The sequence below is a fragment of the Centroberyx affinis genome, unplaced genomic scaffold, assembly GCF_046629955.1.
Source record: "Centroberyx affinis isolate AG114_WGS23_722 - 3 ecotype Tasmania unplaced genomic scaffold, CSIRO-AGI_Caff_v1 ptg006089l_1, whole genome shotgun sequence".
In the NCBI taxonomy this organism is placed as follows: domain Eukaryota; kingdom Metazoa; phylum Chordata; class Actinopteri; order Beryciformes; family Berycidae; genus Centroberyx; species Centroberyx affinis.
In genome coordinates this window covers 16164-32500 of record NW_027283100.1, presented here as the reverse complement: position 1 = coordinate 32500, position 16337 = coordinate 16164, and the positions used below count along the sequence as shown (strand labels likewise).

Here is a 16337-nt window from a genome sequence, read left to right as displayed (position 1 = left end):
ATGTAAACAACAATTTAAAAATGTCTTTACAAAGTGACAATAATATAATTTGGATGGAGAGCTTGTGAAACTGTGATGGTCAAGAGTCTCATTTGTGATTACTACAGCAGAATAAAATGGAGCCGATATCACCATTCATTTCTGCCCCACGACATTTTTGTATTGTGATATATTGTATTTCGATATATCGTCCCATCCTTAATATATATCCAGAGAAAGCAGAATGAGGCCTCATAATCTTTAAGCAAACGCCCTGCTTCAGATTCAGATTCATTCTTTATTGTCCTCTATAGAGGAAATTTGTTTTTGTTATTTTTGGTAAATTTGTTTTTCACATTTTCACACACACACACTCAGACTTGGTAGCTGCCCAGTGCGACCACAGGCTTCTCCTGTCGGCCACTGAGCAGCTCCACTGGGTTTAAGCGCCCCGACCATGGGCCTATCCCGCTAACATCAAGACTACCACCTAAAGTGAGCGGTGTGTGTGTGTGTGTGTGTGTGTGTGTGTGTGTGTTTGTGTGTGTGTGTGTGTGGCGGCGGACCTGCTCCGGCTGGAGGCCGCGGCCCTGGGAGAGTTCGTCCAGCGCCCCGAGGAGAGCGCAGGCACAGGAGACCGACGAGTAACAAGCCTCGATGCCTCCCTTCACACAGGCCTCCGTCATGCCATCCATCACCCTGTGGGAGGGAGGACACACACACACACACACACACACACACACACACACACACACACACACACACACACACACACACACACACATACACACACACACACATTTTCAAATGCATTGCTTGCATCCAGTGAAATTTAGTCAGGATCCGGTAACACTTTACAATAAGGGTCACTAAGTTAATGGTTAGTTAATGCTTAATAAGCATTAACTAACCATTAATTAACAATTAACTAATGTGTCTGGTAATCATTTACTAATGGTGTTCATGTTAACTAATGTATTAATTTATACATTATTTAATTCAAGTCATCTTTATAAACTATTACATAATGTATAAATTAATACCTTAGTTAATATGAACACCATTAGTAAATTACATATTAGTTAACTGTTAATGAATAAGCATAATAAGCATTAACTAACCCTTAACTTAGTGACCCTTATTGTAAAGTGTTACCCAGGATTCAAATTTTATATTGGTTTAACATGATTTAAGAACATTTAAGGATATAAAGACCCTTTTTTGTGGGACGTAGGCCTGCAATCTGTAAACCCATAACATAGGTATGCACAACTACAGCTAAAGTGATATTCAGATTTTGTGATCATGATTATTAATCATGATTAATCACTAATCAGTCCTGATGACTTGTTAAGCAAAACTATTTTACTGCACTTTTCACATCTAGCATCAACATCTTTTGATACTATTTTCACTTACAGCTGGCATTCTAAGTGAAATGGAAAGTTTCAATATTGCCCCCCATGGCAATATTCATACTGTGGAAAATAAAATTGCGATATACGAATATAAACCATTGCTTGTGCAGCAAGTTTCTGAACATAACCAAGGCTACAAACATGTATAGCTTAAACAAGTGAAGGGCATAAGGATTTCTCTGCTCTTCACTGACACAAAAGATCACATATATCATATAAATCATATCATAACGTATTATATCGTATCATATTTATGAAAAAAATGAATCACGAAAAGCACTAAACACGGCAGATCTACTGAGAGTTTGAAATTGATTTAACGCTGCGTTCCATTCAAAGTCAGAAGTCGGAAATTCCAACTCGTAGGTCGTAATTGCATCTTTGCCGCCGTTTCATTGCATTTTTCCTTGAAGTCAGAATTTCCGACTTTCCGACATTTCTGGAACGCAACATGAGACTGAAGACGAGAGGCTTCACTGACAGTTTGAGCAGATCCAGGTGGGACTTCCTCTTGGAGAAGGAGCGCTTCCTGGTGTCGGCTTCAGCCACGCAGGGACCGGCCAGGTCGTACAGCCTCTGAGGACTGCCCAGGATCTAGCACACACACACACACACACACACACACACCCATACACACACACACACACACAGAGAGACAGATAAAACTAGTTATTTCACACCTCTTCCACCCTGCTGGTCCCGCCGGCGGGTCAATAATTACAAACGCATGTGTCGCAGCCAAGCTTTGTTCCAATAAACAGAGCTTTATTTAAAATTTTAGTCAAGATCCCAAAGTTTCCAAAGATACCAAATATGTCATGCTGAATTACAAGAAAATGTGTATAAAATTACGCACAAGACACAATATTTTTTCCATTTGATGTAATGGTGCAGCCATAAAAAAATGGCTTTGAATATTTCACTCAGTATAAGCAGCTATAGCTTCAATTCAGCACTGGAATGAGCAGATACAGAACATGTATGAGACATTGTCATACAATTCTGGAAAAAAATATTTTTTCTTAACTTAACTTCTTAACTTAAAAGCTTCTTAAGGGGAAATTTAAGGGGAAATCAGGGTGCAAGGGGTTCATTTGCTTTCTAATTTCACAAAATTTTAGTTATAATTTAGCTATTCTATTGTGTCAAATGTCAAGCACTGTGCTGTAAACTGAATTAATCCTTTGTACTTTTACTTACGAGGACGTTTTTGCTGGTCATCACAAAAAGTTCATTTTAGGTCAAGGAGTTCAGGTTAAATGCTTAGGGAGTGTGTATCCTCATAGGCGTAGTAAGAAAGTGTGTGTGTGTGTGTGTGTGTGTGTGTGTGTGTGTTGGCTCAATCATCTCCATATATGAATAATTCATGCCATTACTGTGCTTCTTGGTGCACAGAGCAAAGCTTCACCTTGAAGATGGATTGGCATCAGGACTTGCTTGCTATGCGAACCATTCGCTGTGCTTTTTCTAAAGGGGAACTCAATTTAAGGATCTCTTTATTCCATTAAGATCCAACCCGTGTGTATTTCTTAGCAGAATTCAAAGGATCTATAAAGAATCATGGGTGAACGTCTGTCTAAACCCTCTGGGCAGCAGAGCGGTGCGGTGAATAATCCTTAACTGGAAAGGTTCCGATAAAAAGTTCAGGTTCAGATAAACACAAAATTCTTATCGCGTTTTCATTTAAACTTTGGGGGACACACACTCTAGGCAGCAGATCACACTGACATACTACGGGCACAATAGCAGCAGTAAATGCAACTAAGTTTTCCCTCACCTCACTGGCAATCTTTAAACAAAACATGCAACTTAACATGAGCAAAGTATGCAGGTATGAGAGAGTGAGGAGGTGAAATATAGTAATACATTGCTAAACTGACCCCTGATCTGAAGTAGGGCTGAAAGATATTGACAAAAAATCTAATTGCAATTATTTGGCAACTTAAAAATTGTTTAAAGATATATATCAGTGTGCAGGATTTACTGAATTTGAGTCTGATGAAAGGTTTTCACCAATATTCTACTTTATTCAGAGACCAAAGATTACCTACAGCTCTAAAACTTTGTTTGTAAATCCAGTTTGGACGCCCTTCTCTCTTAATTGCAGCCTCTGCGATTTGGAAATTGCAGTTCACATTTAGATTTCAATTTTTTTAAGATGAATTATTCAGCTCTAATCTGAAGGGTTCAGTTTAACAATCAAATAATTAACACTGTAGTCTAATTTGTTGTTGAACCAGGAAAAGGGCTCCATTCATTTTAAGGGGGAACGGGTGTTTATCACAAAATAAAACTCAACTGTGCTTCTAAAAACGCAGAGCGAGTAAAGATGCAGCATGTGCGTTTAAGGCAGAAATAAAGCTAAATAATAAAGACCTAATACTGAGGAGGACATGCCTCCCCGTCTCCCTTCCCAGATCTACACCTATGTGTCCAGGAACCTCTCCCCCCTCTGTGTCCCCCGTCCCACCTCCTTCATGATGCGGATGGCCTCGGTGCGGTGCTGGGGCGGGGGGTACAGCAGGATCCTGTGGTAGAGCGACTGCAGCACCGGCTTCATGGACTCCACGCAGCCCACCAGGCGCACCAGCTCCGCCGCGATGTAGCACACCGTCCGCACCACCGGGGCGATCCTGGCGGGGGCGCTGGAGGAGCAGCCCGACCCTCTGCCCTGATCGGACACCGCTCCGCCGGAAGAGTCCGTCTCCTGGCTGATGCCTAGCAGGAGAAGACAAGGAGGGGAAAAAAAAAAAAAATGTTGTGTTGATAAAAGAACGCTCTCCACCAGAACCAGATCCTGTGCCAGAATTTTTTTTTTTTTTTTTTTTTTTTTTTATTTGATAGGGACGATGCAATTTAACATAGTTCCAATACAGAGCATGAAACTGATGTGCTGCACAGAGAGTTTATAGCTATTGCTAATTTTCAACTCTTGTCCCTAGTTGGGCTTTTACATGTACAGTGTAATTAAAATATACAGCTTTCAGTATCATAAAACCACGATACACTACAGATATGGAAATTAACAATAAAATACACACACCACAATACACATACCACAATACATCAATACACATACACCATACACCAATAGTAATTTAGAGTACAATTAGCTAAAAATGAGTACAGCTCATACAGCTCTCTGACAGTGACTTTTAAATTCTCAATATCTGTGATCAATAACAGCTAGATAGTATACGAGCACATTTTCTGATGAAAGACATCCACCACTGGAAAAAAAAGACTCTTTCACAAAATGATTGCCGGGATGAAAATAATGAATATTATGAGTTATTATTAAAGGTCCCATCTGGTGTAAAACAGGATTCCCCTCTCCTCTGTGATTCTAAAGGAGTTGGATGGTCTATCTAAACATGGTGAAAATATCAAAACGCACGGTCGCCAACTAAATCCACACAATCCATATTAGTGCAGCGAGCCTCTAAACGAGCCGTTTGGACTTCTGTAACTTTGTGGCGTCACAAAGGTTCGCTCATTATCATTTTTGTAAGAAATAATAGACTAACAAAGTGTTTTTTTCAAAGCGGTTGAGCGGTTGTCAGTGTTTATTACCGGAGAGTTTTCCCTACCTGTAGCCGCCGGGCCGCGGCGTCTCACGTTTCACTCTTGAAACGGTTAACCGATCGGAACGGAGGGGTCGTTAATATTAATGAGCCTTAAAGACACGGCGACTGAAATAGCCTGTGCTTGGTAAGGCTCAGAGAGATGCTGGAAAATGAACGTGTAAAAATGGATTGAGCGTGTTTTTGGTTCATGACACCACACACACAGCTTTGAATGGACAGAAAGAAACAAAATAAAACTCTGGAGAGTGGAGAATATGGGACCTTGAAGTTTGATTTAATGCTGAGATTAATTACAACTGCTAATTTCCCATATCTGAGCCTTCAACTGGCCCCAAGGGAGTATTTGGAGTGGAACATTTTGGTAGTTTCAGAGGGGGATTAACACTGGGACATGTATCAAGTTGCACCATAAACAACAACTCAGTAGCTAGCTTGGTTACTGATCATGGTAGCTATCGACATTTTACAGTTTAACGCTAAACGAGTTTCAAACTGTCAAATTTTTTAAATTTTTATATCAGGCTATCAGGCTGGTCATTTTGACGACTCCAGACTAGCAACTCCCTTGCAGGAGCTGCTTTCTGGATAACTGCAAAGAGTTGCAGCAGCCATTCACAGCAGCTTCTTCACACAGTTACCTTGGCTGAGTCTGTCTGAGAGTCGGTCTCTCTCCGGCGCCCCCATGTGGCCGTGGTGAGAGGTGATGGTCTTGTCGTTGACAGGATTTCCCATGAGCACCACCAGGGACGGACACAGCTGCTTCCTGGGAGGAGTAATATATTATTGGTTATTTGCATTAATCAATGGAATAATTATGGTAAAGTACAAGGGATGTCACCAATTCTGAGAATAAAAACAAGAAGCAAAAACAAAAGCATAATGTATTGACAGTGATTTGTAACGTGCCGGATCAGGGCTATTTCATGATCTTTATATTTTTTAATAGCCCATGGCTGTATTTTGGCAGCAACCTGCGCAGTGAGTACAGAAGACGACGAGTCTTACCATATAAGGTCGGTGAAACCTCTGGACAGGTGCATTGTGGGAGGACAGCTGCTGAGCATGGAGAGGATGCACTCCAGGTAGAGGAGCTGGAGGAGCTGGTTATCACTGGGGGGGGAGAACACACACACACACACACACGCACGCACACACACACACACACACACACACACACACACGCACACAAATACGACGGTCATAACAAAAGCCATAAAAGTGATGGAAATACAGGATCAAATATACAGTATATTATCCTTTTTCACCACCGTGCCTACCATTTTGGTTGGGAAACTCCATGGGTCCATGTTCAACACTTCAGCTAATATCCAGCATTGTTAGAAAAATATTTCAGTGTCATGAGAAAAGCATTCTAGGAATATCTTAGCCTGTGATATTCAATTGATTGGCAAGGGTTGAAGTAATGAATTCTGTTTACTCTCATTACTGTAACTGACTCACATTTCTGTGTGTTTATTCATTCATTCATTTATTCATTCCTTCAGTATTCTGTTCCACCACCACATGGCCATCTCGCTGGGAAAATAACAGGTCATTGTAATAAATTAATTGGTGATTATAAACAAATGACAACCACAGCCAATGAGCCGAGTATATGGTAAAACACCATATAGGTAGGAAATGCATGTGACATCATGGGAATATGGACTACTGGGGGCTAGGGCTAAAGACAGGACAGGTTACTGTGTCACATTGAACTGAATATGGCCCAGAGCGGAAATACCTGGTTTTTATAATGAAACTGAAACATGTCTACAGGGTTCCTACGCAGGTCTGGAAAGTCTAGAAAAATATTAAAAATGAATTTGATCATTTCCAGGTCTTAAATAGTTTGGGAATTAAAAAAAAATGTCTGGAAAAGTATGGAAAATGTTGCGGTTCAGGTCCGATACACACATAATTCTAGCTTTTATGTTGTTGTAGACCCACTTTGAGTCCACAGGTTTTGTTGATGTGAAGAATAATGTTCAGATAGAGGGACGCTCTTATTACCCAGCCGCTGTCAGCATGCATTATATCAAATACCCACCAAAATCAAATCCGGTCAAGAACATAGGGTCTGGGAATAATATGGAATTTTAAAACGGAAACCGTGTAGGAACCCTGCCAATCATCTCACATATTCTGATATTTGTGGCTGTGAAGAACAATCTTCATCTATACAGTGATATGACCTAGTTAGCAGGGGCAAGACGTCTATCTGTGTAAATCATATTGAACACCAGACAAAATCTTCAAAACAAAACAAGGTCTGGAAAAAGTATGGAATTTTTTAATTGAAAATGTGTAGGAACCCTGTGTCTATATACTGCTGTTTACAAATCTACTTTATCAGACAATTCACTTTTACTTAACATTATTGAATTGACCTGGTTGCTGGGAGATTTGGGACTCAGCTGCAAAGCCTCTGCAGCAAGACAAACAACATTAAGCTACTGCTAATGCTGAATGAACGGCATTCATGGGGGCAAGAGCAACATGGTGCTTAACTCTGGGTCAAAACCACCTAAATCCACCGTAGATTCAGAGTAGTTTCAGGTCAATGAATCGTCTGAACAATACACACGCAGAGGACTATTATGCAAAAAAAAACGTACAAAAAATAATAATAATAATAATTGCAGTGTTACCTGTCTACTGACTCTAGCTTCTCACAGAACACAGTCAGCACCGTCACCACGTCCTCACACAGAGCCTGACTGGTGGGAGAGACGTCTGGAACACACACACACACACACATACACACACACACACACACACACACACACACACACACACACACACACAAGGCAAAGTTAATTCATTATACTTGCATTATCTCCATTCAGTACGTACGCAAAGTGATAAAAAAGGAATTACCTCATTACTTCTTCTCTCCCTCTCCCTCTATCTCTCCCTCTCTCTCTCTGTAATAAATGGACTAAATCAATACCTACACAGTGAACCTGCCTGGCTCTCTGCCTGCAGAGAGGCATCCAAGTCATTTGTACAGCCTGTGTGTATGTACTGTATGTGCATGCTTGTGTGTGTCTGCATGTGTGTATGTGTGTGAACATGCGTGTGTGTGTGTGTGTGTGTGTGTTCATAGTATCATAAAGATGTGAAGGTGTTATTCATTCAATACCTTCAGACTGGATATTATTATGGCTTTATAACAGGCATAAAACACTAACAACACTTTCACTGACAGCTGTCTGTTGTCTGTCAGACCCAGCTGAACTTTTTCTGGACGGACAGATTTGTCAGCGACCGTTCAGCCAATCAGAAGCCTTCCTACGTTTGTTTTGGAAAAACTAGCGGTGATCACAGAGACGACGGTCCGAACCAAAAGCTCGGGGATAAGGATCGGATATAGGGATGGGAGGATATAAGATTTTATCTTTTATAGCGATAAAAACACTCAAGATTTGTGCAATGTTCCTATTCTAAACACTGCTTAACAATGTACATGTCAGGAATTGTCTGTAACCATATTATAGGTATTTATTTATTTTATTTATTGATTTATTTTTGTTTCATTTTTTTTTTCTCCACTGTGGCCTTGGGGTGGGTGGGTGGGGAGGTGGTTGTTGTATGCTGCCAATGTTTGTTTTGATTTTGTAAATTGAAAATCTATAAATAAAGTGTTTAAAAAAAAAAAAAACTTGGTGAATTTCCATTATCGGGATAATCGTGAATATCCTCACATGAGCGTGAATATCCTCACGAGTGAAAGCTGTCTAGCTCACTAACGTACAGTCCTATTGATTCCCTGACAAGTTATTCATTTACTGTGCATTTACAACACATAACTAACTGAACCAAGTGAATGCTTGGATATCAGGTTGATAGGTAGATTCTTTTTATTAATGGATTTTTTTTCTCTCATTGTGATTACCTGCTGGGTCAGTTGGCGAGAGTCTGAATCTGTCCTTGTTTGTTTTTCACCAAAAAGGATGTTCACAAAAAAAAAGATATGTGTCCTATGATGCAATAAAAATATTTGTTTCTTAACAAAATGTAAGGTAAAGTGATTCCAGTATGTTTTAGTGCCATTTTAAGTCAAGTTTTAAGCATATTTTGATGATTATCGGGATAATACCAGGAATCGCAATTATTTGGGCCAGGATAATCGTGACATGAAATTTTCATATCGCCCCATGCCTAATCGGATATAAAAGGTAATATAATAAGTGATGAGGCACCTCTTCTCTGCAGCGGAGGCACAGTCACCTCGTCTCCATCTGCTCCCTGTGGAGGAGAACACAGCATGTTTAGTGTGTGTGTGTGTGTGTGTGTGTGTGTGTGTGTGCATAGTGGGTATTACATAAATGGAAGCAAATGTGTGTTGTTATGTGATAGAGTGGTAAAATACTGAAAGTGTGTTATTGTGTGTGTGTGTGTGTGTGTGTGTGTGTGTTTGGAGGGTGTTACTGTTTGAGTCCCTGTACTTTTTTGTATTGATGTGGACATAAATTATTCAAGTGTGTGTGAGACAGTGTGTCTGCCTGCTTGTGTGTGTGTGTGTGTGTGTGTGTTTGTGGTGTCTGTCTCTATGTATTTGTGTGTGTGTGTGTGTGTGTGTGTGGTGTCTGTCTCTATGTATTTGTGTGTGTGTGTGTGTGTGTGTGTGTGTGGTGTCTGTCTCTATGTATTTGTGTGTGGGTGTGTTTTTGTGTATATGTTTTTATTTTGTGTTAGGGTGTGTTTATGTACGTGTTTATGTGTGTATGTTTATGTTTGTGTGTGTGTATGTGTGTGTTCATGTTTATCTGTGCTCTGTGTGTGTTTGTGTGTGTGTGCATGCATACCTGTGACTATGTGTGTGTGTGTGTATGTGTATGTATGTACAGTATGTTTTTATCTGTCTATATTACATGTGTTTATGTATGTATCTGCGTGTATGTCTGTGTATTGTGTCTATATGTGTTTGTCTGTGTGTGTGTGTGTGTGTGTGTGTGTGTGTGTGTGTGTGTGTGTGTGTGTGTGTGTGTGACCTCCTGTCTGTGGCGGAGCTGGAGCGTCAGGTCTCCCAGTATCTGGCTCAGCGTGGCTCTGACCGCCGTGTTGATGCTGCGCTGGTGACAGCTGGACACATACGTCTCTATACACACCTAAACACACACACACACATACACACACACACACACACACACACACACACACACACACACGCATATGCATCTCGTTACGTTGATCTATCAATGTGTGATCTTTCTTATTTCTGAGTCACAGTCCTGACGCACAGTCCTGTCTGAACTATCAGACAGCATGATGGGAGGTTTCCATGGCGTCACAGGTTACCATGGTGACCAGACACTAAATGTGTGTGTGTGTGTGGGGGGGGGGGGGGGGGGATCATCAGGCTAGAACAGAAGGTCACAGAATAAACACTGTTGTTCTCTGAAAGGTTACACAGGAGTCAGCAGCTGAGTGGACACACACACACACACACACACACACACACACACACACACACACACACACACAGCCATATATAACACAGGCCATTTGGTGGATGCTTTTATCCAAAGTGCCTTGCTGTATCATGAGTGTATAGGTTAGTAACATATGTGGCCCCAGTGGGAATGGAAGCAGCAGCAGTGTTCCAGCTACACAGGACCAGAAATGCAAGCATACAGCCACACACACACACACACACACACACACACACACACACACACACACACACACAGACACACACACACACACACACAGGATGCTTCACTGTCTCACACACTTGCTGAGGTGGACAGGAGTGGGAGGGGAGGGGAGTCGAGGAGGGACAGGACACGTCGACAATAAGACGACCTGGACATTTAAACCAAAGCAATTTTTTTTTTCCTCAGGGGCTAATTCTTTTCATTTCTTTTTCTTTTTTTTTTTCCATTTCATTCTTTTCAATGCTTTCATTTTTTCCTCATTGAGACAGACAGTAGAAAAAGCTGAAGGGGACACAGAACAAGGAAGATACACGAGGAGAGGTTCTGGTGTAAATCAGTCCTCGGCCAACTGGGACAAAGAGATAAAGGAAAAAAATCCACCCTGTAGTAAGTGTTTTAACTGACACAGACATTAACATCACCTCCAGATGTTTCCAGCAGCTCCAGTGGAGTCTGATATGAAAAAATATTTCAGGATGTAAAACATCAGTGGTGAACGTCAGGTTTTGGTGGAACACCAGCTTGAAGTCGCCCCATCGCACAGGCCTTATCGAGATCAGACAAACGTGGCATGCCGATTCTTGGAGCAGACACAAATTGACCACTGTAGCAGGGCCCATGCTCACAGGTGCTGCCAATCAGGTGCCAATCAGGTACCTGATTGTCAGCACCTGGGGTACCGGAAGCTCAAAACAAGAGTCAATAGCAACAGCAGAATAAGCTGTTTGGCATTGGCAGAGAAGATTTGGCAAATTTTTCATGAGCGCAACCCACATACTCAGCTGTGCTGCTCATCCCACAAATGCATGTTCCTTACAAATGAGGCACCATTTAAAAGGGAAATAAACAGGCTTTCCAACGGTGTAAAATGTATTGCCAAGAAGCATTGTTACAACAGAGAAATAATCTACCAAACACAAATTTCCGAACCTTTTGTTCGATGTTTAGTTGGCTCACTAGCGATATTTATGTATATGCCCACTTTTGATTGAAAGCAAAAGGTTCACGCCTGTGCTCTAGGGCTTGTCGAAAAGCATTCTGGGAAACGTAGGAAATCACTAACTGCAGTAGAAGTAGACGAGGCAGGTTGAGGGAAAGTGGGTTCACCAAAAAAGTAAATTACAACACTTCAATGAAAAACAAATGTAATCATATCAGTATTTTTTCCTCAAACATTTAAACATTTACCTATTAATACGAGTTTTACATTTGCATACAATCACTTTTTTTTGGTTTGTTTCAACTCCACCCATCTGGCACTCCAGGCTGGTTAAAACAAACGCTAAGATTTATTTCACTAATTAACCCAGGTCCATTGTCTGTGCATGGAGAGACTCCCATCTGAGTCCCATCTGATGCTCCTGACAAAGACAATCTATGCTAACTGCATTAAGATTTAAAGACTTGGCCGGCGTGAGGGATGTTTTACACCATCTGCGGCTGATCAATGGATGATCAATACATCCTGCATCATTAGGCCTGACAGGCACGGTGTGTGTGTGTGTGTGTGTGTGTGTGTGTGTGCGAAGGATGAGAGAGGGAATGGCAGCCCCCCTGCTACCTCAAATAATGAGACACATCCCCTTATTAGATTCTTCTACCAGAGAGCAGGAGAGGAAAGCCTTCTTTATCTCCATGCAGGACGCCTCATTAAGAGTTCAGTGTTCCAGTGTTCAGGGTTTCATTCACACTGGGACCGGATTAAACCAAAAATGTGCTGTGCTGCAAGGCGCTTTGGAAGAAATTCTCCACCAAACAGCATATTTCAGGATAGTTAAGAGGAAGTAAAGTGAATGGATGGACATAATGGGAGAAACGCTCTTTACCAGCAGTTCGTTTATGCTTTTATGACTGAATCGTGAAACAGCAAGGCATAGAAAAAAAGCTTTTCACTTTCAGCCCAAGCTGCAAAATAAAAAAAAGAATTAAACTTGTGATCACAAAAATGTCTTTTTCCATCTCCATTTAAGGTTTGGGGTTAGACATATGTTCTCCAGTGAGTTTATTCGATTTATTTACTGTTATTTCAATGTTATTCTGTTTTTTAAAAGTAAACTTTTAAGCTTCAGCTCTGCAGATTGGCCAGAAATTAACAACCAGGTGAGTTGTCAAACTTCATGACCTCTGCCAGGTTATGTTCCCACCCCTGTTAGTTAGTTAGTAAGCTTGTCTGTCTGTTAGCACAATTTCTCAAAAACTTAAGAACAGATTTCCATCAGAATTAGTGGACCGAGGAGCAATTGATCCATTAGACAATTATAATTTTTTAGCCATAACTATTGAACTAACAGAGATGTAGACTGGATTCTAAATCCTAACTGGGTGTTTGCAGAGTCAAGAAATCAATTGAAAATGGAAGTGACAGGAGTGATGTGTTTGAGAGTTGTTCAGTATAGGCAGAGGTTTGTGCTCTCTAGTTCTTATCAAGCAAACGATGCTGTCATGTGACTGTTCTGATCTTTTTGGAGGTGCAGTGCAGACCACCATCCATCATTATCAAACTACTTACTGGCTGTTCTTAAGGAACTCTATTATATATTCACTTATGACTGCTACAGTGTTTGAGTGATGTTCTGTATTTATTTTTAATGATTATTATGTGCTTGCACTGTATTTTTATGTGTACTGTTGTTTAGCGTTGCAACTAACGATTATTTTCCTTATCAATGAATCTATCGATATTTTTTTTTATTAATTGATTAGTCATTTAGGGGGCGTGTCCACCAACCGACCTGTTGAGCGCTTGAAGTGCTGGTGCTGAGCGCTCATTACAAGTTACCAGAGCACAAAGTGATTCTTAAAGTTGTTTACTTAGTCTGACCAGCAGCCAAAAAAACCCAAAGTACTCATTTTATAGAAAAGCAGAAAAGCAGCAAATCTTAGCGTTTATGAAGCTGTAACCGGCAAATGTTTGGTATTTTTACTTGATAAATGACTAAAACAATTAATCCATTATCAAAATTATAATGGATTAATTTTATGTGAATTGACTAATCAATCAATCGACTAATCATTTCAGCACTATTGTTGTTTGTGATGGATTTTGCTGCAAACCAAACAAAACTGAACAGAACAGAACAGAATAGAACAGAACAGAACAGAACCGCACAGAACAGAACAGAACAGAACTGAACTGCACAGAACAGAACAGAACAGAACAGAACCGAACAAAACAGAACAGAACCGCACAGAACAGAACAGAGCAGAACCGAACTGCATAGAACAGAACAGAACAGAACAGAACAGAACCGCACAGAACAGAACAGAACTGCACAGAACAGAACAGAACAAAACAGAACAGAACCGCACAGAACAGAACAGAACAGAACAGAACCGAACTGCACAGAACAGAACCGCACAGAACAGAACAGAACAGAACAGAACAGAACCGAACTGCACAGAACAGAACAAAACAGAACAGAACCGCACAGAACAGAACAGAACTGCACAGAACAGAACAGAACAGAACAGAACAGAAACAAACAGAACAGAACAGAACAGAACAGAACTGCACAGAACAGAACAGAACAGAACTGCACAGAACAGAACAGAACCGCACAGAACAGAACAGAACAGAACAGAACAGAACAGTACAGTACAGTACAGTACAGTACAGATCAGAACAGAACAGAACAGAACAGAACAGAACAGAACAGAACAGAAAAGAACAGAACTGCACAGAACAGAACTGCACAGAACAGAACAGAACTGAACTGCACAGAACAGAACTGCACAGAACAGAACAGAACAGAAACAAACAGAACAGAACAGAACAGAACAGAACAGAACAGAACTGAACTGAACTGAACTGCACAGAACAGAACTGCACAGAACAGAACAGAACAGAACAGAAACAAACAGAACAGAACAGAACAGAACAGAACAGAACTGAACTGCACAGAACAGAACAGAACATAACAGAACAGAACAGAACAGAACAGAACAGAACTGAACAGAACTGAACTGAACAGAACAGAACAGAACAGAACAGAACAGAACAGAAACAAACAGAACAGAACAGAACAGAACAGAACAGAACAGAACAGAACAGAACTGAACTGAACCTCCGGCTCTCTGTCGCTGTAATTGAACAAACCCTCACTGCTCTGCATTAAGAACCTGTACAGCACCATACTGCTTTGTATGGCAGGTTACTGATAATGGGGAGGTGCTGACAACCTCTCCAGCTGCCCTGAGTTATGACCCAACACACACATACACACACACACACACACACACACACACACACACACACACACACCAGATGGCGGGCCCTGATGGAACTGAGCCCATTAACACAACATGCTGGCCAGGTTTTTTATGACCTGTTAATGGACAACTAGGAGTCATGCATCACCTGGGTGGCTCCTATTCGCTGCTGCAGGAGGTGATGTCACAGGAGCTCGCCACAGAGCACACTGGGAAAATAATGTTCCACTGTTTTGGTGTTTTGGTTTGTGTTTGGGAGTGGAGGGGTAACTGGTTGGTCAGGTGGCAGGGCTGCACGATTATGGCAAAAGTTAGATTTCTGATAGATAGATAGATAGATAGATAGATAGATAGATAGATAGATAGATAGATAGATAGATAGATAGATAGATAAGATAGATAGATAGATTTTTTTTTTTACGATTATTACCTGGGAAATCTCTGTCTGCTGCCAAGCCTTACCCAAAACTCATCTTAATGTTTATTATTACTATATAATGTGTTTTATACAACGGATAGTTTAATTCGTGCAATCAGATTCGTCAAAGACACATTCCAACCATGCTGAAAAATCCCCATAAAACTAGTCATTTTTTATTGATAACTATGTCAACTCTTGAATGGAATGGAACCTAATGGAACCTCTGAACCTGGCAGTGTCATCGCAGCCAGAAATACCATCTGTAATCCTGCAGGTTAAATATGTTGCAGCCTCGTTTTTATGGAGAATCTAACTGCATACTGTTAAAATCTATCCTGGTCTTTTCTGCACTTTATACTCCCAAATCAGCTGTTTTCCATGCCTCTGTATGTGTGTGTGTGTGTGTGTGTGTGTGTGTGTGTGTGTGGCAGACCAATCATCTCATATTTGAATAATTCATGAGATTACAGCATGACACAGGGCCTTTTGGTGCACAGGGACTGAGAAAAAGCTTCACATTTACAAAATGGACTGAGCTCATGAACGGCTTGCTGTGCTAACCGCTCGCTATGCTTCTTAAAGCGGCACACCGCTCAATTTAAGAACTCCTATCATGTCATTCGTATGCTCCAGGACAGTCTAATCAATACTTCTATAATCAATCAATACTCTCCCAAAGCCAGAAACAAGAGAACTAAGCCTCAAACATGCTGTGTTATCAGGTTAAAGTCTGGAGCTGCTGGATTTTCTGGATATAAACAGGAATTTTCCGGTTCAGAACTTACAACACTACTACAAAATAAAGCTCATTCGGTGATTAAAAACTCAAATTAACACTCTGTGGGTGGGCAAAATCTGTCTCCCATTCATTGTCTATGGAGCACACACGTACACATTTGTACACATCTTTAGTAGGCAGTAGTGGTCTATTCTATTCTATGCTATTACTGGGGGCATAGAGCAAATTCCCACAATCATGTCCATGATGCAATCAACTGAAAACCTAAATGGCTGCATTTTCAAATATAGCAATCTCTATCTGTCTCCAAAGTGTTTGTGG

At 40.9% G+C, this 16337-nt stretch overlaps 1 protein-coding gene across 1 annotated transcript in view; it reads right to left on the bottom strand.

Annotated features, from left to right (window-relative positions):
- arfgef3 (ARFGEF family member 3) overlaps window positions 1-16337 on the bottom strand; it is a gene marked incomplete at its 3' end in the record, with an annotated part of 45515 nt that overhangs the window by 17027 nt on the left and 12151 nt on the right. The window contains exons 6-13 of the mRNA XM_071512105.1: window positions 9982-10098; window positions 9190-9235; window positions 7636-7720; window positions 5990-6094; window positions 5623-5747; window positions 3868-4115; window positions 1879-1991; window positions 546-678 (exon numbers count right to left, since the gene is read on the bottom strand). Coding sequence (XP_071368206.1) covers window positions 546-678; window positions 1879-1991; window positions 3868-4115; window positions 5623-5747; window positions 5990-6094; window positions 7636-7720; window positions 9190-9235; window positions 9982-10098 — 972 coding nt within the window. The remainder of the gene's footprint in view (window positions 1-545; window positions 679-1878; window positions 1992-3867; window positions 4116-5622; window positions 5748-5989; window positions 6095-7635; window positions 7721-9189; window positions 9236-9981; window positions 10099-16337) is intronic.